General features: G+C 38.9%; 1 protein-coding gene and 1 pseudogene across 1 annotated transcript; one reads left to right on the forward strand and one right to left on the reverse strand.

The window, feature by feature from the left end:
• Window positions 1–15,080: 15,080 nt before the first annotated feature.
• On the forward strand, window positions 15,081–16,040 carry LOC102499891 (olfactory receptor 3A3). Its single transcript, XM_014583830.1, has one exon. The coding sequence runs from the start codon at window positions 15,093–15,095 to the stop codon at window positions 16,038–16,040; it is 948 nt and encodes a 315-aa protein (XP_014439316.1). The 5' UTR covers window positions 15,081–15,092.
• A 6,825-nt stretch (window positions 16,041–22,865) lies between these two features.
• On the reverse strand, window positions 22,866–23,628 carry LOC106733765 (olfactory receptor-like protein DTMT; annotated as a pseudogene).
• Between the last annotated feature and the right edge of the window lie 539 nt (window positions 23,629–24,167).

The raw sequence follows: 24,167 nt of genomic DNA on the forward strand, positions 1-24,167 counted from the left end.
TTATCAAATAAAAGAAAGGAAATAAAAACATAAATTTTGAAATACACATACATGTACATACTCATACACAAACACATATACACATGCACACACACATACCACTCATGTTTTTTAAAAGCATTGTTTATTTATTATTATTGTTGTTAATATTATTTTTCACATGAGTTTTGCCAGAGAAAGACAGAGAGAGAGAGGGAGAGGGAGAAAGCAAGCCTCCAGGTCTGGGACTCGAACCATGGCCAGCCATGTGGGAATTCCAGCACCTTAACCACCATGCCACCTGCTTGGCCCCACTACTCATGTTTTTATTTTTTTCTACAAGGTTTTCATTTCTCTTTTTTTAGTGATTTTTTTATTTTTAATTTTTTTCCATTTATTTATTTATTTTTACGTTTTTCCACATTTACTTTACATATCAAAAATTTTTTGCTCATGCTCCATAGTTCTTGACAGTTAATATATACCTATGAGTGGAATTGCTGTGTTATACAACTTTTGTTTAACAATTTAAAGAACTGTCAAATGGTTTCTTAAAAGTGACTACATCATTTTACCTTCTCATGAACAATCAAAACAAGTTCCTGTTTCTTTGCATCTTCACTAACACTTGTCATTACCTACCACTTAAAAAAGTTATTTATTTCTTCCATGAGAGAGAGACAGATGTGTATGGTAATATTTTTGACTGGTCTAATATACAGTGTATTCATGCTGGGAAAGTTCATTTTATATGCTGTAAACACACATCATTCTTCCTTTCTGAACTTCAGCACTGATTCCTAAATTCGCTAAATTTTAAGTGTGTCTGTCTACATCCCTGCCATGAAGAGTTCTTACAAACTAATTTCTTTAATTTTTACAATATAAAAGTTGAGAAATCACAGTATTCTTATTTTTTTAGTTAAGGGGTACTGCTGGATCATCCCTGATATCATAAGCAATGGTTCCTCTGACCCCACAGAAGGTCCCTGCTCTCCTGAGACTTCTTACACCTTCTTTGATTTTTTTTTTCAAGGTAATCCTGGCCTCTGCATCATCATCTTACCCATGTCAAGGAAACACCTCAGGAGGTTATTAGGACAAGCCAGGCATCCTCACCCGGATGGAAATACTGAGTCATGAAAAAGTGCTCCTGGGTCAATGAACTGCCCCACCATCCTTATATTCTACCCACTTCTTTGGTCTCATGAATGACTCCCACATTTTCTCCTCCATGGACTGGAGGAACTTCTAGTCACTGCCAGGATATATCGGCTGGCATGTTAGTGTTACACTGCTGCTGTAACAAATTACCACATATTTAATGGCTTAAATAGCAGATATTTATTCTTTCCTTGTTCTAGAGGCCAAATGTCACAAGTGTGACCTATAGAACTAACTGTGAGGTGTCATCAGGACTGAGTCTTTCCGGAGGCTCCATGGGAGAGTTCATTCCTTGTCTCCTCCAGCTCCCAGTGGCTCTAGCATGCCTTAGCTCATGGCCGGGTCACTCCAGTCTGCTTTCCTCATTGCCTTCTCCTCTGCTGTAGACAAAGATCCCTCTGCCTCCCTCTTGTGAAAACTCTTTTGAAGATACGTAGGCCCCACGTAGATAATCCAAGATAGTATTTCCATCTTAAGATCATCAGCTGCAAAGTCCCTTTTATCATATAGAGAGGATTCCAGTTATCAGGATTAAGATAACTTTGGAGTCATTATTCAGTCTTCCAAAGCCAGGTAGGGGGATTATTGGTAGTCAGTAAACTATTTTCTCTTTTTCGTTGATGAGATTTCCTTTCTTAGATGTGCTTGAGATCTGATTCTGACTATGTTGAAGGTACTGAGGAATGTAGAAGAAGTTCTCAAGGAGAACAAGAATTATCTGGTGCGCTTTCTGCATCATAGGAGGTGTTTTTATGGTCCTCATGCAAAGAAATAGCAAAAGAGGAGGGATATTTCTGATATCACACGTGTGTCTCTGAAGTTTGGGGATTCAAAATTCTCATGATAATCTACCCAAATGTCCCCATCCTAACTCAGATTCTCACTCCCTCTCTACCATGGTCCAGAAATTAGCACAGAATATCTGCCTAAACTACATTTTAGCCTCCCATCTACCCTTACAATAAAGTTCTAAGCACGATTTTCTTTTCTTTTCTTTTCTTTTTTGCCTATAGGGCGCATGCACTTGCCAGAAAGACAAGAGAGAGACAGAGAGACAGTAAGCGACAAATCAAGAAATTGCCCCCCAGGGGGAATGGTCACACTACAATCTCTTCTCCTCCATTCTCCTCTTGGAATCTTGGGCATGCACACACACACGTGCCTGGCGTGAGTTTAAGCCACCAGTCGAGGACTCGAACTGCGGTCAACTACATGGGAGTCCAGCGACACAGCCATTACGCCAACTGCCAGTCCCTCTAGGCACGATTTTCAACACTGTGCCCTATGGCTAGGTTAATGTCTTACTAAATGTTGTCATGGAAGGTTTTTTTGTTTGTTTGTTTTCTTTTTTCTTTTCTTTTTTTTTTTTTTTTTTGGAGAGGTTTTCGCTATAGGGCGCGTGCACTCGCAAGACAGACAGAGAGAGACATAGAGACAGAAAGCGAGAAATCACCCCCCAGGGGGGATGGTCACACCACAATCCCTTCTCTTTCATTCTTCTCTTGGGATCTTGGGCACACACGCACATGCGCCCAACATGAGTTTTAAGCCACCGGGTCCGGGACGCGAACCGTGGTCGACAATGTGGGAGTCCAGCGACATAGCCATTACACTAACTGCTGGTTCCCAGTCATGGAAGTTTTTATAACATGCCTTGATTTGATTGTTAGCTGACCTGCGCTTGAAATTCTATTTCCTTCAGAGAAGGGAAAAAAAAAAAGCCATATCTATTCTTAAACTCCACAATTTTCATCATTATCATGGTCCTCATAACATTCACCTATTCACTTGCTAGAACTAACACACAACACAGTTTCATCTTCCACTGTCCTTCATCCCAACTCCTCACCAGTGAGTTTTTGTTAGCTGTCACATGCTAGTGAGTACCATCAGCCCTACTTACCTACACAGTAGTGAGTGGTCTAGCTCCAGAATTGCTTCTGGAAGATCTAATTCCTGAGGGCAATCCCTGTGCCAACTGTCTTAGGTGGATCCCCACCAAAGTAGAGCCCAAGACCAGAGGTTTGTGTCAGGGTGGGAGGGGGTTAGTGGGGAAATCGTCTCAGGAAGCAGGAATGAGGTTATTTATCTGGAAGATGGTCCCAGGGAACAAGAATGATTTACGAAGGGAGTGATATGGAGAGGGGAGAAGCATGCCTTATTGAGGGTGCATTACCAAAGTTGCTGCTATAGACATCAGAGGCTTGATATTTGCAAGAGCACATGGATGCCTCCAAGAGCTGTGTGAAGGTTAGGGGGACACTGAGTCATTGTCTCCATGCCCCATTGTCAAGTTATCCTCTCCATTTCTGGGCTCCACAAAAGCTCAGAGTAATCTCTCTCATTGTTTGTGGCATCAAAGAAGCCCAGGAAAGAAGCCACACTGTCTTGCACTGAGCAGGAGCCAGCAGCAAACTGTCCACCTGAGTCACAGCTGAAATCAGACACAACTTAAGCAGGTGTGAGTTGGAACATATAATATGTCCCTCCAAATCTACTTCATAGAATTGTTGTGAGGATTGGCATACATCAGGCTTGTAAAGTTCTTAGCCCATCACGTGGATGGAACAAACACTCATAAATGCTATCAATTTGCATTTTGATGAATTATCCAACCTCTACTAGTAATTTAATGAATCTTATTTAATGTTCACAGCAATGTCCTGTGGTGGAGGAAATGTTAATTTAATAGATGAAGACACTGGGGCCCCAAAGGGTCCACTAGCTTTTCCAAAATCCAACCACTTAAAATTCTTTTTTTTTTCTTTTTTTTGGAGAGGTTTTCGCTATAGGGCGCATGCACTCGCCAGAAAGACAGAGAGAGACAGAGAGACAGAAAGCGAGAAATCACCCCCCAGGGGGGATGGCCACGCTGCAATCCCTCCTCCTCCACTCTCCTCTTGGGATCTTGGGCACATACGCACACATGCCCAGCATGAGTTTAAGCCACCGGGTCCGGGACTTGAACCGCTGTCGACTACATGGGAGTCCAGCAACATAGGCATTATGCTAACTGCTGGTCCCACCACTTAAAATTCAAAGAGCAGGTCTGCCTACAATTGTTTTCCTTCCGTACCAGACTTCCCTTGTATTTAAAGAGAAGGAATTCTCTTGGGAGAGGAGATGTTGGATGACTATTAGTGGGAATAGAAGTTAGAGGAACATGGCCCTCGGCCTTTCCACATCTCCAGTTCATTCATCTTCACCAGGGCTCTCAATTTCTAAGGCCCTGGCTTGGAAAATCACGTTGCCTGAGAACTTCCCAAGAGTCCTTCCAGCACAATGTAGCTCTTTGATCACGACTTCCAGAATCATTATTGGATCCCCAAGACACAGTCCCAGTGGTCCCCACTAACAAGGCCTTGAGAGAGAAGGCACCACAGGATGAGGACTCATTAGGACGGTGGGTTTGAAGAAAGTTTCTCCCTTTTGTCTCCCTCTGGGGCTTCCTTCCTCTCCTTGGGTCCAAAGGAAGTCTGGGAATTGGCTTGTCTCTGCTCAAATGCTGGTTGACAGCTGAGAAGGAAAAACCCCTTTCTTAGAAAAGCCACATATAACCCCCAACTGCAACTCTTTCTTTCTGGAGGAGTTTGAGAATATGGACGAGTCCTCTAAGACTAGTGGCTGCCACAAAGCGGATCTTGCAACATCTTGCCCCCACTACTGATGATAAAGCCAGGGCCTTTCTTTAGAGAGTCTGGACAGCAAAAAGCATGAGCCATCTGTTTCCTTTTCCATATCATTCTCCTCATCTTTCTCCTTTCTCCTGGGAGGGTTAACTTGTGAGGCTCCCAGAGGGTAGTGCCATAGTGAAGATAGCTCTGTGATAGGAAAAACTTTTTTCCCTTGATTTCTTATGAAGAGCCCCTTACTTGTCTTCTGGGTGAATAGCTGGGTCCACACAACTTCTGGTCCTCTTTCCTGAAGAAACTCCACTGGCTTCTATGCCCATTCCAGGTGAGTACTCTCATGGATCCTTCCTCTGCTCTTACTCAACAAAGAAGGTTTCCATTTAGTCACCTGAAACCTGACATCTTACATGGTGTGACATATATCCCTGAAAGGGAAAAACTACTTAAAAGGACAGAGACTACAAGGAGACTTTGAAAAGTTTATGAAAAAAATAGAATTAAAATAAAAGTTAATTTTCTACGAGGAGGCTTCAAAAAGTTTGTGAAAAAATAGAACTAAACTACAAGTTAATTTTGGTGCCAAAAACTGTTAAAAATACATCCCTTTTTTTTCATTATTTACATTTTACATAAACTTTTTGAAGAAACCTCATATAACCTAGATGTCCAGGCTCATACATGGTCCTTTTAGCCCATTCTCCCTCTCTTGGGTGAAGCCTGTTCTCTGTTACTCTTTAAGGTGAGTATGAGAGAATTTACTGAGTCTAGTTCACTGCTCAGAACCCATGGCATCAGACAGCCTAGAACACTCCAGAAAAGGCCTTGTTTAGCTTTTTCCTTATTGGGAGCATGAGGGATGGAGTTCCAGAGTGGGGAGCTGTCACAATTCATTAAGTAGGGCTTTGAATATGGTAAGGCAAGAAGGCACCTCAGGGCCCCATGGAGACCTGTCAGACACTCTGGATGTCTCACATGATCAGAGATCATCCCAGAATCCCACTGATTTTAAGCAAGCTGCATTTTTAGCCATGTGAGGGTTATCAGCAATTGTTTATTTTTTTTTTGGTTTTGTTATTACTTTTATTTAAATTTACATTTAATCACTGTACATGTGTACAAAGTACAAAATGTTTTTTCCCAGCATGAATACAGTGCATATTAGTTAGGAAAGGTATTACCAAATACATTATCATAACTTTTCATTTTTGTGCCTGTTAAATGCTTCTCTCTATCCCCATCCTCTCCCTCTCACTCCATTATCCATCCTCTCCTATACTGTCTCTAGTATCTACAGAAACTGAAAGATTGGAAGGTATACACCAGCAGCCACTTCATTGCTCTTCTATTGCTGGGCATGACTGATTTGTTTGTAAGGTGAACCCTCCAATTAGCACTACTATTTAAAAGAAACATCAGTATATGGGTTGGTACATAGTGTGCTTATCCCATTAAAACAAAGAAAAGCAATATTCGCTGCAACAACTTGCATGCTGCACTTCCTGCTACATCTCCCCTACATCATACTAACCCATAGAAATCTAGCCCCAAATTGCTGCAGACTGGCTGTGAAAAGATTGTCTTTGCTTAGAGATTTTTCATGCCCTGCAGCATAAGCACAAAGACTGTATTCACTTTAAGGCACTCCCTGCACAAAATCTAGTTTGAATGAGGCTTAAGAATTGCAGCTGGAAATACTGACCTCCAAACCTTTGTAAAACATCTTAAATTTCTGTAACTTACCTGTGTCATCTTTTAAACTGTTGTCTCTTCTCCCTTCAGAACACTACACTGAAGGTCCCCCAAGGCACTTCTGTGGACAAGAGTTATTCTAGTTTGCAAGGCAAGGTAAGGACTTTGAGATTTACAAGGACATAGGCATGGAGGGAGTGACAATTGTGCAGCCTCTCATAAAAACATGTATGAATAATAATTACAAAAATGGCATAGGTAATACATACAATACAAAACCTCAAAAAAAAAAAAGATAAAACCCATTATAGTACTACTAGTCTTTGAAAACAACTAGTAATACATTGATATTGCTTCTATTTATTGTATGTTTGTGTTTTAATATTGAGATCAATTTTCATTTTACTTTATTTTTATAGAATTATTTATTTTAATTTTATTTATTACTATTATATTTTTTATTTGAACAGAGTAAGAGAGAGACGGGGGAGAAGTGAGAAAGCAAGTCACCAGGTCCAGGACTTGAACCATGGTCAGCCATGTGGGAGTCCAGTGCTTTAACCACCAAGTCATCTGCTAGCCTGAGATCAATTTTTAAATACACAATTTTGCCTTCATTTTACTTAAATCTTTTTTTTTTTTTGAGAAAGAGATTTTTGCTATAGGGCACGTGTGCTCACCAGAAAGACAGAGAAAGACAGAGAGACAGAAAGCAAGAAATCACCCCCCTGGGGGGATGGCCATGCCACAATCCCTTCTCCATTCTCATCTCAGGATCTTGGGCATGCACACACACGTTCAAGCCACCAGATCCAGGGCCCGAATCTCGGTCGACTATATCGGAGTCCAGTGACATAGCCATTACACTAACTACTGGTCCCCATTTTACTTAAATCTTATCGCAAGAATTTGCTTTGCTTTATTTAAAGTCATTTTTGTTAATGTGGACTATTAAATTATTTTTTGCAGGTTTATTAAAAAATGTACAAGAAAAATATGTAGTATTGTATACTTATTTACTTATTTATTTTAGAGATTTTTTTGTTATAGGGCGTGTGTGCTCACCGGAAAGACAGACAGAAAATGAGAAGTCACGCACCCCCCCCCCAAACCCCCTGGGGGGGAGGCGCAATCCCTTCTCTTCCATTCTCCTCTCAGGATTTTGGGCATATACACACACACACACCTGGTGTGAGTTTTAAGCCACCAGGCCGGGAACTGAAACTGGAACTGACTATGTGGGAGTCCAGCAACACAATGTTGTGTGTTGTTGAGTCCAGATGTTATGCCATCTGCTGGTCCCAATACACTTACTATCTTTAATTTTATTGTTATTATTTTTTTAATTTACTAGAAGGCATGTGTGCTGGCTGGATAGAAAAGAGAGAGAAAGGTAAAGTGAAAAAGTACTTTCCATGGGGCACAGTCACACCATAATCCCGTCTCTTCCATTTCTCCTTTCGGGATTTTGGACACATACGCATACACCCAGCATATTTTCAAGCCTCTGGGTCTGAGACTCAAACTGCATTGTCAGCCATGTGAGATTCAGCTGCCTCTACCACAAAGCCACTGCCAGGCCTTACTTGTTATTTTTTATATTTATTTTTCATCTTGAAATTTTCCTGCATTTCATATTTTAAGAGTTTTGCAGGTCATTTGCTGTGTAAATTATTTTATTATTTCCAAACATATCTTTTTTACTGCTTTCTAACATATTATCTTTAAATTCAATCTCTTGCATTGGCTAGAGAATAATGTTAAATAATACTTGTGATAGTGAATGTGTTTGTCCCATTTTTAACTTTAATGACAATGTTTTTCACGTTTTCTCTTTTTTATTAATTTATTTTACATTTATTTACTACATTCATTCACTGAGCATCAACACAGCATACAAAATGTGATTTCCCATCCAGGATACACTGCAGAGTAGATTAATCATACATGTTATGATCAACAAATAATTTTCTATTTCTTATTTCATATATATTTTTCCCCCTTTTTCTCACTCTCTGCCATTTCCCACCCTCCTTCCGCATTGTCTCTGGTGTCTGCAATTGCTTTCCACTCCTCTGCCCCCCCATACATTCTATTGATTCACAAAATATCTTAATTAATCTAACTACTTTGAATAGCAAGTTCAGCTTATATATACATATCAGTGAACACCTGTGTAACTTTAGGTGTGAAGCTCTGAGTAGAATGAATATACCATAAAGTAGCACCTAGCTGATGCTATATAGCTTACTGCAGTCATTAAATAAGTATTTTTAAATATATTTTTTAATTTCAAGAAAAGCAGTTTTAGCTTTAATATATCAAAAATTTTTAATTGCTAAGAAATCTTTGCTTAAAACTTAAAGCCAGGATACTGTTTAGGATTCTGTTCAAATAGTAGGTACATGAACCTATCAGCAGCTCAAGACAAGATAAAATTCCTTATATCTGGAAAACAAAGCACAGAAGAAAATCAGTAATACTTTAGTCAAAAGATTCTATTTGGGGGAACCAGCAGTAGCGTAATGGCTATGTCTCTGGACTCCCACGTAGTCGACCACGGTTCGTGTCCCAGACCCGGTGGCTTAAAACTCACGCCAGGCGCGTGTGCGTGCGTGCCCAAGATCCCAAGAGGAGAATGGAGGAGAAGGGATTGCGGCGTGACCATCCCCCCGGGGGGTGATTTCTCGCTTTCTGTCTCTACGTCTCTCTCTGTCTGTCTGGCGAGCGCACGCGCCCTACAGTGAAAAATCTCTCCAAAAAAAAAAAAAAAAAAAGATTCTATTTCACCAATTCAGTTTCATCTACTTAATCTATTTTCTGTTGTGGTCTGATCTTCCCATTTAAATTCTGGAAGGTAACATTCAACTCCAGACTTGTCCCTACCATTAAGTTGGCCATTTTCTTAGTTGATTTTGGACTCTTATTTCTGTATTTAGCTTTCCTGGTATAGCACTCCTTTCAAAACTTCTTGGGGAGTTGGTCTAGTGTTGGTAAATTCTTTCAGGTTTTATTCATCTAAGAATGTTCTTGTCTTTACTTCCCATATGAAAGATAATCTTTCCAGGTACAGTATTTTTGGTTGAAATTTTTCTTACCTTAACACTTCAAATATATTTTCCCATTCTTTCCTTACTCACATTGTTTCTGATGAGAGGTCCACAGTTAGCCTGATGGGATATCCTTTGTAGATAACTTGACTTTTCTCCCTTACCAATCTCAATATCTTATCTTTGTCTGTGGTTTTGGTCAATGTGGCTATAATGTGTCTTGGAGAATATCTTCTTGGGTTGATTCTAATTGGGGTCCTTTGTATTTCTTGGGATGGAATCTTTGAATGCCTCTCTAGATTTGGAAAGTTTTCTTCCAGGATTTCATGGAATAGATTATCAATGCCCTTATGAGTCTCTTCACTTTCTGGGATACCAATTATCTGGATGCTTGGATGTTTCATATTATCTAGTGTTTCTTGTATATTATTCTCATTTTGGGGGGATATTTTCTCAGTCTTTGTGGTGGATTTTTCTAGGCCAGTGATTCTGTCTTCTAATCTGAGATTTGATCCTCTGTCTGATCTAGTCTTTTTATTTCCTAGTCTACTCTTAATACTTTCAAGGGAGGTTTTGGTTTCCTGTATTACAGCCTTCAACTCTAACAGCTCCACTTGTTTCTTTTTTTATGGTGTATATTTCCTCTTTCAGATCATGGAAGGACTTCCTCACCTCTTGGAAATCATCGGCTCTTTTCTCCTGTGTATTCTGGAGTTCATTGTCTCTCTTCTCTTTCATCTCTGTTAGCTTTATCACTATGAATATTCTAAATTCTTTATCTGGTGTTTCTATGAGTTCCATTATACTGTCTGTGGATGAAGAGGAGTTATTCTTTTCCCTTGAAGGAGAGGTATTTCCTTGCTTTCTCATATTTCTTGTGCCCCTGCAGTGATTTCTGGTCATCTGATGGGTTGTGTGTTTCTTCCTAATTCTTGAAGCTCAATCTGAGCATTCAGAGGCATTCTTGAGGAGGTGATCTGCAATCAGTCTTTTGTTCTGTTTTTCATTCTCTGTGCATTAGATTCAGTGGGAATTGAGGAATATTATACCCTAATAATAATCAGATGTTTGGATACTGTTTACGTAAACCAGTCTAGACATTCAGTGCGTGGAGACTGAGCAACCAATGGATGAAGTTAAATAAATAAATAAATAAATAAAAAGAAAAGAGAAGAGGAAAGAAGAAAAACAGAAAAAGACAATAATAAATTTTTATATTTTAACTTTAAAAGACAAAAAATGAAAGTTTTGCACACACCACACAAAAGCAATATTTCACAGCTGAAGTTCAGTAGCCATCTCAGAATGGGCCTGGGTTTGTGCCTCTCCTAAATGGGAGGGGGAAGGGGAAAATGCACGAGTTAGCAAGATAAAGGGGGGTACTTGAGAGCCCAGAGAATATTTTACCTTAAAAAACATTTTTTTAATTAAGAGGTCCAGGGAGACAGAGAGACAGAGAGACATAGAGATAGAGAGAAGGATGCAGAGGTTGCCCTACCAATCTAAAAATTAATCTGGAGGGAGAAGTCTCAGCAGAAATCTTCATTTTCAGTCAATAAAAGCAGTATTTCACAGCTGAAGTTCAGTAGCCATCTCAGAATAGGCCTGGGTTTGTGTTTCATGTCTTAAGTGTGATACTGGCTTTGGGGTTGAGTTGGTTTTATTTTATTTATTCATTGTTTTTGAGAGGTTTTTGCTTTAGAGCGTGTGTGTTTGCCAGAAAGACAGAGAGAGACAGAGAAACACAAAGCAAGAAATCACCCCCCAGGGGGGATGGCCACACTGCAATCCCTTCTCCTTCATTCTACTCTCAGGATCTTGGGCGAACACGTGCACGTGCCCAGCGTGAGTTTAAGCCACTGGGTCTGGCACTCGAACTGCGGTCAACTACATGGGAGTCCAGCGACATAGCCATTATGCCAACTACTGGTCTCCAGAGTTGTTTTTATTTTAAAATGTTAAGTGAGTAGCAATCTATTTCTATTTTATTGTGAGGTTTTGAAAATCAAAATGTTGAATATAGTTGAATTCCTTTTTAGCATCTATGAAAAGGATCACAGAACCTCTCTTTACATCTGTTAGTATTATAAAACATATTCATAAATGCCCTAATTTTGAACTAAAGTTACATTCCTGAAACAAATCCCACATATTTATTGTAATAGGCAGGGTAGGGGTCAGAGGAGTTAGTGTATTATTAAAATGCTTTGTTAATATTTTATTTGGGGGTCTTATATTAGCATTCGAAGTGATAAACTATGCTTTTCTTTCGAGCTAATTATGTACACTTTGTAAAAAAAATTGAGTTTTCTTTTATATTCTTGAATAATTCAATTATCATTACTAATTCTGCTGACATTTCTGAACATGAAGCTTTTCACTGCAATTGAAGGATACTTCCTTCTCTACTTTTTCTATGGTAGTCAGTCTGTTTAGATTTTCTTATTGTTCTAGAATAATTTTACTGAATTACATCTTTATAAAAACTATCCATTTCTTTGGTTAGAGTTTACAAAACAGAATTTTAAAGTTTTTAAATTTCCCATGGTTATTTTCTTCTTGTCACATTATTTATGCTTTCTTACTTTTTATTCATGATTAAGTGACTCATTTTAAAAAGTATGTTGGTTTGGGACCAGCAGTTAGCGTAATGGCTATGTCGCTGGACTCCCATGTAGTCGACTGCGGTTTGCGTCCCGGAGCCGGTGGCTTAAAACACACCAGGCGCGTGTGCGTGTGTGCCCAAGATCCCGAGAGGAGACTGGAGGAGAAGGGATTGTGGCGTGGCCATCCCCCCGGGGGGTGATTTCTCACTTTCTGTCTCTCTGTCTCTCTCTGTCTGTCTGGCGAGCGCACGCACCCTATAGCAAAAACCTCTCAAAAAAAAAAAAAAAGTATGTTGGTTTTATGAGGATAGAGACTGTCCTCAATTTGGATTATTTCTTTTTTCTCTCTGTTTTTTAATTTACTACTATTTCCCTGCTTTAGGTTTTAGATTTTAGGTTTTCTTTTTTCTCGTTTTTTGGAAGCCTTTTACCTTAGGATGCGTGCACTTGCCCAGAGCAAGAGAAAGAGACAGCGAGAGGGAAAGTGAAAACTCATCTTTTTGATGCCATAGTAAAATCAATGGCTTCTGAACAGTTTTTGTTTGTTTGTTTGTTTGGTTGGTTTTTTTTTTTAAGGCTTCTGCTGGGGAAAGGTACATGTCTTGATTCATGGTTGTTTGTTAGTATTTTTTATTTTTACTTCTCTGTAATTGATGCTTAAAGACTACAAAAACAGCTTGCCTGGGTGATATCTCATTCAGTCCTGCCTCCTCTGCTTCTTGAATCTAAACTGAAACCAGAAAAGACCATACCACCAACCTGTATGTGTACTGAATTGTCATTTTTATAAATAAAGAATTTTCTTGAAAGTTTTGGTGACCCTGGGGCCATAAGTGGCATGGAGGTTAAGGTGGCTGGATCCCACAAGCTGAATCTATAGTCCAAGTACCAGACCCAGCAGCTTGAAAATAACACCAGGCATGTGTGTGTGCATTCCCAAATCCTGAGAGGACAAGGGATTGTAGCATGGCCACCCCCAGGGAGTGATTTCCCACTTTTCCTCTCTCTGTCTCTGTCTCCTTCTAGCAAGCACTCACATCCTATAGCAAAGAAAAAATAAGAAGAATTTTGGTTGCCATATCCCTAGACAGTGCGATCAGTCATGCTACATGGCATCTCTGATTTCTGGGATCTCTTTCATCACACCTGCCCCTAAATAACACTGCCTAAGGTCAAGCATTGATCACCCACTTCTGTTACCAGACTCCAACTGCCTCCTGTCCTCTATTTCCAGTTTATTCTGTGCAAGGGAATGACATGACTCTGAATGAAGCTCTATCCCTGACTATTCTATGGGTATTAGAGACATTGACATTTTTTAACCCAGAACTCAACACAAAATCTGAAACACTTAATATGGATTTTAACTGCATGTTTGCATAATTTGAGGGCATCTTAAGCTGATATTTCATTGCTCAGTCTACCATACCATACCCTGACTGAATCAAAGAAAATTGGAAGACCAGTGACTGTGCAATGCAGAATTCTAATTTTACCTGGATCCTACCTATATGTAGCAGCAACCAACACACAACTCATGCTTGTAACTTTGATTTTAAAAAGGAGTAATTATAATATAAACAAAATAAATCATTCTAAGTTAGGTTGCTATTCAAAGTCCAGTGAAACGGTTTAAGTAACAGCAAGAACACTAGCAATTTACTGAATAAGAAATATTGAATATATGTTTCAGAATACAATCCTTTACCTTGGAGAAATGTACTTGACTGGTCTTTCTGACGTCTGCAGTTATGGATATCTTCTTTCTGATATTTGCCACAACTTCGCTTGATCTTCACTATTTCTAGGAGCCTTGAAACCTAGGTAATGTTTTAAAACAAATTCTAATTTCTCTGGAAATATGAGTTTTTCTAGTGTAAAACCTTCTTGTTGGTCTATGGTTCTATGAGATCTTTTTTTTAGATTCTACATGTAAGTGGAATCATATGGTATTTGTCTTTCTGTGCCTGGCTTATTCACTGAACATCATATCCCACAGTTCCCCTAAAAGAATAGATTTTTAAGATTCTCACCACAAATATATAAAAAGTTGATGAGTTGATGGATATGCTAATTAGCTTGACTGAATCATTCTATAATATATATATATATATACACATATATAAATATATATATGGACCAAACATCACACTGGCATAATGGTTACATCGCTGGACTCCCATGTAGTCGACTGCAGTTCAAGTCCCAGCCTAGGCAGCTTAAAACTCATGTCAGCTATGTGTGCATGCATGCCCAAAATTCCAGGAGGACAATGGAGGAGAAGGGATGGCAGGATGGCCATCCCCCCTGGTGTGTGATTTCTTGATTTCTGTCTCTTTGTAAATTAAAAATATTAAATTTTAAACTATTGTGCTTTAATTTGGGGGTGATTCCTCAGAGAAAAAGGGAAATTTCATCTTAATCTCACTATATTTGAAGAGAAAGTCTTTTCATTTTTGTCAAGTAAATTTTATTGTGTATATTTAAAGTTTACAAATGATGTTATAAAATGCACATTTATAGCAAAATGGCATAGCAACTATAGGATATAGGAAAATGAATGAACATTTTCATCATCTGAAATAATTATCCATTGTCCCCCATGTGACAGAGCAGTTATAATCTACTCATTTAGCAAAAATCCTAAATACAGTACACTATTCTTAACTATAGTCTTCATGTTTACATTAGATATTTTATATAAATTCATTTTCCCAAGTATTCTATCCTTTCAGTTAGAGAATGGAAAGGAGGAAATGGTAATGGTACTAAGTATCTAAAGTAGGAACAAGGTAAAGGCACTGAGGTGATCAACAAGTGAGGTATGGCCTGGGAAGTGGGAAAATATTCACCTAGGCAACTATGCACTTACCACAGGGTTTGGAACTTAAATCATTTAAAATGTTTATGTTGAGTAAGTGAATTGATTGGACTGATAAATCTACTTCTAGGATATTTCCTCACAAGAGCTCATGGATCCAGAAGCTGGAACTAATAGGACAGCTGTTGCTGAGTTCATTCTACTGGGCTTAGTGGAAACAGAAAAACTACAGTCTCTGGTCTTTGTACTCTTCCTCTTGGCCTACCTGGTCACAGTTGGTGGCAACCTCAGCATTCTGGCAGCCATCCTGGTGGAGCCCAAACTCCACACCCCCATGTACTTCTTTCTGGGGAATCTATCAGTGCTGGACGTTGGATGTATCACTGTCACTGTTCCTCCCATGTTGGGTCGTCTCCTGTCCCACAAGTGTACAGTTTCCTATGATGCATGTCTCACTCAGCTCTTCTTCTTCCACCTTCTGGCTGGTATGGACTGCTTCCTGTTGACTGCCATGGCCTATGACCGATTCCTGGCCATTTGCCGGCCCCTCACCTACAGCACCCGCATGAGCCAGACAGTTCAGAGGATGTTGGTAGCTGGACCCTGGGCATGTGCCTTCACCAATGCACTGACGCACACTATAGCCATATCCACACTCAACTTCTGTGGCCCCAATGTGATCAATCATTTCTACTGTGACCTCCCACAGCTCTTCCAGCTCTCCTGCTCTAGCACCCAACTCAATGAGCTGCTGCTCTTTGTAGCAGCAGCCTTCATGGCTGTCTCCCCCTTGGTCCTCATCACTGTGTCCTATGCCCATGTGGTGGCTGCTGTGCTACGAATCCGCTCTGCCGAAGGAAGGAAGAAGGCCTTCTCTACATGTGGCTCCCACCTCACTGTGGTGGGCATCTTCTATGGAACAGGAGTCTTCAGCTACATGAGGCTCAGTTCAATAGAATCTTCAGATAAGGATAAAGGGGTTGGGGTTTTCATGACTGTCATCAACCCAATGCTGAACCCACTTATCTACAGTCTCAGAAACCCTGATGTACAAGGTGCTCTTTGTCAGGTACTTGTGGGAAGACGATTACTGACCTGAGCAATGATAGGGTTTCTTCTCTTCTGCCTTTTCTGGATTGAAGAAGATTTCCCATAAAGGCAATAATCAGGAAAACAACTGGTCCGCAACCATTTTTTCTATTTCCTGATGCCTGAAAATTGGTGTTACATGTATTGTCTCACAAGGAAACCATACATAATTTATTCATTTATTCATCAAACAAATATTTATTCAATTATTTATATGATCCATTCAATCTTCTAGGACACTAGTAAATAAAATAGCCAAAAGTATACATTCATAAAATTTATATGCTATAGAAGTAGTCAAAATAAATAAGCATTGTATATAGTATATCACATGGCGATAAGTGCTATAAAGTAAGACAAAGATAAAGAATATGAGGTTAGGGACCAGCAGTTAGCGTAATGGCTATGTCACTGGACTCCCACATAGTTGACCACGGTTCAAGTCCCGGACCCAGTGGCTTAAACTCACACCGGGCACGTGTGCATGCGTGCCCAAGATCCCGAGAGGAGACTGGAGGAGAAGGGATTGCGGCGTGGCCATCCCCCCTAGGGGGTGATTTCTCATTTTCTATCTCTCTGTCTCTCTCTGTGTGTCTGGCGAGTGCATGCACCCTATAGCAAAAAATTCTCAAAAAAAAAAAAAAAGAATATGAGGTTAGATACTGCTAAGCAAGTCTCTTGTGCAATTACCTACCTTGTTTTTAGCTGTGCCTACTTTCTGGGTGGAGTTGAAGCCTTGAGAGCTCTATAAACCTGGAAAGCAATGCCCTATAGGGGAGCGCCATGTGGTGAGCCACAGCCAAAATAACCAAGAATTATCACTGCAAAGTTTCCTTCTAGTAGAGATATAAGATTCCTTCCATACTTTTTAAAACTACAGCCCAGTGCCAAGGTCTGTTTCATTCTATTGCCTTTCATCTCCAATGTCAGATTCTTCTCTTAACTACTCATCAGATGTTTAGAGGACAGGGAAGGTCTTAAGAAGGAAAGAGCCCACTAAATAAAAATTGTGTTAATGAATATGTGATATATCTTAAGTTCTAAAATGGAAGATTCTATCTTTATCCCCTGTCATTTCTTTTTCTCTTGTTTGGTAAGTCATTTTCCTTGCACATCTCATAAAGTCTTTGAAAAGAGAAACATTAATACTCCATCTAAGTCCTTAAAATTTTTGTTGTATATTATCCAATATTACCTGTCATCTCCTCTGGAACCTTATTTATCTCAGCCAAACCTCCTTGCTCAGAACATACATATTTATATATGAAGACCCTAGGAATGATTCCTCATTCTCTTTTTATTTTATTTTATTTTATTTTATTTTATTTTATTTGTAGTACATCAGTATAGCTTCAACTTAGCATTTCTTCATCCTGATGTTTATGCAGCCTTCAGCTCATTAATCCTTCTCTACAAGGACCTGGGAAGGCTACTTATACTGTTCTGGCAATGCTACTGTCCCTCTTCTGTATCATTCTTAAAACTGTCTCATGATGGGGCCAGCAGATGGCACAGTGTTTACATCACTGGACATCTACATGCCCAACCCTGGTTTGAGTCCCAGATCTGGTGGCTAGAAACTCATACTGGACACGTGTGCATGCGTGCCCAGGATCTCAGGAGGAGAATGAATTGTAGTGTGACCATCCCCTCAGAGAGGGGGTTGATTTCTCACTTTCCCTCTCACTGTCTCTCTCTCTCTCTTTCTAGTGAGAGCACACACCCTAAGGCAAAAACCTCTACAAACAACAAAAAAAGACAAAACAAACAAACAAAAACGCTGAAGTTTGGTTACCTGTGATCTCATCTTGAGGTGAAGGAGCAAGAGAATGGACTGAGATAAAGATGCAAAGAAAAGATGTGAGGCTGTGAGGTAGGACATGATGGGGATAGAGCAATGAAGATGAAATATGAGGCCATAGTGTGATATGGAACAGGATGGGGAGAAAAGGGGAGTAAGAATGAAGAGTAAAAGTGGGGAAAAGCATGAAGATAGGACTAACTGATGGCATAATGGTTACGTTGCTGAACTCCCACGTAGTCAACTGTAGTTATAGTATCAGACTCCGTAGCCTAAATTTCACACCAGGCATGTGTATGTGTGTGTCCAAAATCCCAAGAGGAGAATGGAGTAGAAGGGATTGCTGTGTGGCCATTCCCCACTGAGGAGTGATTTCTTGCTTTCTGTCTCTGTCTCTCCAGCGAGCTCACACACCCTATAGCAAAAATCTCACACACACACAAAAAAAAAAGGATATGATAAGAGAATAGGACAGAGGTGAAGTTCATCTCTTGTCTGATACTCTTGGGTCTTCAGAGTGAAAGAGCTTGAACTTCCTCAAAGAGCAAATTCTTGTGAACAAAAACCAGGGGCGTGGATTGTAATCACAGAATCCTTACTCATCCACAGCCTTGTGGAAAGGTCTTTACCATGTTTCCACCTATACCATGAGGAACTGGGACAAGATCATCTCTCTACAGTTTTTCACATTAGTGACCTCTGATTTTAATAGTCTGACTGAATTTTTCCCCAGTTCTAAATACAGCAGAAAAAATTTGAGCACATTACCACCATTCCCACCACTATCTCCACCCCATGAACATTTAACACTACAACTAATCTATTATATTATGTCAAAAGATCCACAGGCTTTGGCATTGCTTTTTCCTAAGCATTCATCCCTGTCCTGTGTTCTGCCTATCCCCCAAAACCAAAGGTTTCTTTAACAGGGAAGAAGTTGTATTGCCTTTGGTATTTCTCTCTTTGTGCCTCCAAATGTAGACATATTATTTAAAAATTATTCAGAAATGGTGGACCAGTAGATGGCATCGTGATTATGTCACTAGACTCCCACATGACCAACAGTGTTTCAAGTCCCAGACCTGTAGTCTTACATTCTACCACTTTCCTTCTCTCTCTATGGTGAGCTCATGTGTCCTATAGCAAATTAATAAATAATAATGACAATAAATAAGAAATAATTCTTTAAAAAATCATCCAGAAATGTACTGACAGCAAAAATATTCAGATGATAATAGGAAATAGTAATCCAGGTGTCCCTTCACTGCACCAAAAATACCATTATTCAGAGTTAAATCATCTTTAAAATTTTGTAATTATTCCTCCAGAGATTTTATGTATATATGACCTGTAGATTTTATATAATTAGAATCATTCTGTGGGGTTTTTTGTTTTTCCTACACATTATGCAATACAATATTTTACATGACAAAGCTAGTATTCTACCTGTTTTAATAGGAGCACAATATATCATCAAGCATATAAACCATAATGTATTTAATCAAACCTCTATTTATTAATTGGGGTGGTATCCAATTACTTTTCAGTAACAATGTTGTTATGTTGAGTATCCTTACAAAATTCTTTCCAAATTCCTGTAATCGTTTCTCTAGGATTAATTCCGATGAGCCATTTTATCAGATTTAATAGAAATTTTGAGATATGTATGTGCACATACACACACACACACACACAATCTTAATTTCCAAAACTTTCAACCCAACCTATTCATTTATTAAGTTAGGATAATGTCTACTTACCCATATCTCTGCCATAAAGGGTTTTGTTTTTTAGTTTTTTTATTTATTTTGCCATGAGCAAGAGAGACAGAAAGAGCAGGAACCCCACAGAGATCTGAGATTGAGGTCCACCCCCAGCCTCAACCAGACCAGATCATGGCTACATGCTTCCCAGTGTACTCAGAGATATCTCCAGACACAAATCAGCAATCTTCTCACGAAAGTCAGTCACCCACTTTCTTCCATTATACCACAGAGTTATGTAAATAAATATCTTCAAGTTTTACAATATAAAGATTGAGACATCAGTCTTTTAATTAGAATTATATTCATTATTCATTTATATTTCTTCTATAGGAATTGTATTTTTATATCTCTGCCCTCATTTCCATTGGATTGTTTTTTAATAGTTATTTAAAAATCTTAAGGTATTATAGTTATCAGTTTTTTGTTATGTAATTTACAAATATTTTTCCCAGCTTGCCATTTATCTTTCAATTTTATGTTTTACAAAATAGACATTTTATATTTTTAGGTAAACAATCTGTGTTTTCTTATAATGCTTCTTCATTTTTTCTATAGAACAAGGAAGCATTGTCAAAATACGTGATTTAGTGGTCAGCAGGTAGTGTGGTATTTAAGACATTGGACTACTACATGGTCAACTGCAGTTTGAGTCCCAGACCCAGCAGCTTGAAAATTGCACCAGGCATGTCTGTGAGCATGCCCCAAATCCCAAGAGGAAAATGGAGGAGAAGAGATTGAAGCATGGCCATCTCCCCTGCGGGTGATTTCTCACCTTTTCTCTCTCCATTTCTGTCTCTCTTCAGCAAGCGCACACACTTTATGGCAAAAACCTTTAAAAATATATGATTTAGATTATTTTTATTTATGTTCCATTGTAATACATCTCCACAACACATAATATAGTTTTTCAATATATAATGTAATGCAGATTCATGTTTACTGAATCGTCTTAGTTTTGTCTCTCTCGTTGAATGCATATTTTCTATCTGTAACACACAAGGTAGAATAAGTTATGTTGCATAAGAAACAGCCCCAAAGTCTCAGGAGTTTACAATAGTCTGAGGCTAGAGGGAAGGAAACAAAGTGTTTGTTTCTACTTTCATTCCCCACTATATATAACACTTCTGACACCAGATGTGTGAAAGTACTTCCCCACACACCAAGCAAGCAATTCTGTAGCTTTTAAGTGAACACAAACTGAATGTCCTACAACTTGATTAACTCAATTCTGAGACAGTCAACCTGAAGATAGTGTCAGAGCCCATTGGTGGAGTGCTCAGTCCCACAAGACAGCTTTCATTTCAGAAACCAGTTGCAAGCATCTGTGCTTCTGACCATGGCTATAAATTGAGGTTCTCACAACTCCCTTCTTGAATTCCATTAGTCTGCTACAATGGCTCATAGGACTCAAGGAAATGCTTTACTTACATTTATCTATTTATTATAAAAGATATCACAAAAGATACAGATGAACAGCCTGATAGAAAAGACACATAGGACAAGGCATATGGGAAGAAGCACAGAGCTTCTTAAAGGCATCACCCTCCAGGAACCTCCACATGTTCAGCTATCCTGAAGCTCCCTGAATCCTGTGCTTTGGGGTTTTATGGAGTTTTCATTATGTAGGCATGATTAGTTAAACCATTAGTCATCATGATCAACTTAACCTTTAGTCTCCCATCCCCCAAGGGTTGGAGAATGTCATGACTCTAATCATGCCTTGGTCTTTCTGGTACTAGCCCCTATCCTGAGGCTAACTAGGGTCACCAGCCACCTGATTCACATACAAAATATACCCTCAGCACTCTAGAGATTCCAGGATTATTAGCAGCTGTATGTCAGGAAACAGAGATGTAGACCAAAGATACACTTCACAATAAAGCAAACAGCAAAGGTTAATTTCTTGTGCATACTATATAGCCATTGAAAGTGAGCTGTAGCTGTAGATATCCTGCACTGCTTTTTCACTTTGCAATCCAGGGTGGTAGAGCATGGAAATTAAGAAAATTTCCAGGACCACGACAGACAGAAAGGAGACATGATAAACTATACTGCCTTGAAGTGGCTCATATTGCTCTGTCCGTGTTCCATTGACCAAAGAAAGCCATACTGTTATAATTGACATCGTGTCAGGGATATGAGATTCACCTTCCTGGAAGGGAAGGCAATGTGTGTGTTCCCCATAAGCCAATGGGTGTGTTCCCCAAAAGCCAAGGACCTTCTGTCACCACAGTACTTCATTAAAGTCTTCCCTTCATTTCAAAGATGACTCTACAAGGTCCAGAAAGAGAAACCCCAGAATCGGAATGTCTGAAATAAAAAGTAGGTTCAATACTGATCTACTCTGGGACTTTAGCAAGTTCAAATGACACGTTTTGTTTTGTTTTATCTTTAAAATAGGAATAAGATTTTTCCTTTCCTTTTTGAATCATCACAAGAGTGGAGTAAGATCATGAACACAAGGTTTATTAATAAATTCAAAAATACTAAGGAGAAAGATGTGATCCTTGAAGAATGAGATTGTTAAATAGACTCTGGATTTATTCTTTATGCTGATGGGAGTAATTTTTAGGCATGACTTGGCTTCCAGGTAAATGCAAAATAATGTATTGTGATAAAAACAAGTTTTTTAGGCACAACTTGGCTTCCAGGTAAATGCAAAATAATGTGTTGTGACAAAACAAATAGAAAGTTCATTTTAGGTCAGGAAAAAGAAAGAACAATCAGACATGAAATTAAAGAGAAGGAAAAAAGATTAAGAGACAGAATGATGTGAACACCTACTCAGAAAAGAAAAAAAAGAAAAGAAAAGAAAAGAAAAGAAAAGAATGTTTATTGACAAATGAGAAGTCCAGTTTAGTTGAAGGAGCAAGAGACTGAAATATTTGGGTCTCAGTATTAACATAAAATGACAAAATATCATTTAAAGCAGTTATGATTGAAAAACACACATAATAAATTAGTGATATAACATCTGATAACAATAATTTCAATTAAAAGATTTTTAATTATACCTTTTCAGTGTTATCTGAAATTAAAAAACAGGAAAATTTTCCAAGCAGAATTTTTTAAGATTTTACTGAGAATGCCTTCCTAGTCCAAGTACACATCTTCACTTCATCTGTTTTAATTATTGAACAAGTATGTAATACTTCATTTAAACAGAAAGCTCGTAGTGAGTTAAAAAAAATAAAAAAGAGGTCTGAAATATTATTCAAATATCAGTATAGCTACTGAATAAAATTTGTACTAATCCCAAGTGTACCCATCATAGAGAGAAGGGAATTTTCTTCTTACAGATGACTCTTCCCAGGGCTCCCTTCATGTCTCGGTTCCTCAGGCTGTAGATGAAAGGGTTCAGCATGGGGGTCACCACAGTGTACATCATAGCCATGACAGTCTCCTTCACAGTAGAATTATCAGCTGATGGACATAAGTAAAGACCAATGACTGTCCCATAGAACAGTGACACCACAGAGAGGTGGGAGCCACAGGTAGAGAAGGCTTTTCGGATACCCCTAGTAGAAGGAACCTTGAGGATGGAGGACACGATTCGTGCATAGGACATGATGATGAGTAGAAATGGGATGACAAGAATGAGGCCTCCCGTGATAAATATCACTAATGATGGTGCCATAGTGGAGGGGGAAGCAGATGGCCACATAGCGGTCATAGGCCATGGCCACAAGGAGGAAGCTCTCCAGGTCTGCGAAAAACAAGAAGAAGTACATTTGGGCCAGGCAGCCAGTATAGGGAATGGATGAGTCTTGGTTCTGCATAATCTGCAGCAATTTGGGCATTGTGACAGAGGAAAAACAAAGGTCAGAGAAGGACAAGTTGCTGAGAAACAAATACATTGGAGTGTGAAGATGGGAATCCAGCTGAATGAGGATGATGATGAGGAGGTTCCCCAGGACAGTGGTAAGGTACATGGCCAGGAACAGGGCATAGAACTGGTTTTGCTGTTCTGGCTGAATGGGCAAGCCCAGGAGAAAGAACTCTGAGATGATAGTTTGGTTCCTTTCCATCATGTGTGTCTTCACTATCTTTTAGAAAAAAATAAATGTATATATTTTGGAATATTCACTTTGTAAGCTAAGTGACATACGTCATTGAATGTAAAAAAAGAAATTGAAATAAAATATATCTATAAAGAGAGAGAGAAAATAAGATCTCTTAAAAATCCAAGTAAAATTAAATACATTTCTATGATGCATGGTCTGTTAGGTGTTCTCCAATAACTGATTTCACCATCATTATCCCTATTAACAGTTCTGATAACAGAATATTCTCATCATTAAATCCAAGTCACTTTTTAGATTTATTTTCTTCATTATCATTAGATACAACAATATCGACTGTCCCGTCCCTTCTAAACATTCTTGTCTATTAGTTTCTAAGTAATAATACTAGTTCTCCTGATTCTTCCATGGCCATTCATTTTCAATAACTGTAATTGCTTTCTTCTTGAACAGCATCTTATACAATATTGTGTTTGGGGACTTTTTTCCCTAAATATTTTTCTCTCATAATTCTACAGATGCAGCCCTGGAAGAGTTTACCTATTCCC

The sequence above is a fragment of the Tupaia chinensis genome, unplaced genomic scaffold (genome assembly GCF_000334495.1).
Source record: "Tupaia chinensis unplaced genomic scaffold, TupChi_1.0 Scaffold144899_1, whole genome shotgun sequence".
NCBI lineage: Eukaryota > Metazoa > Chordata > Mammalia > Scandentia > Tupaiidae > Tupaia > Tupaia belangeri.

Coding starts and splice junctions, on each gene's coding strand:
- LOC102499891 (XM_014583830.1), top strand. CDS start 15,093: ATGGATCCAGAAGCTGGAACTAATAGGACAGCTGTTGCTGAGTTCATT.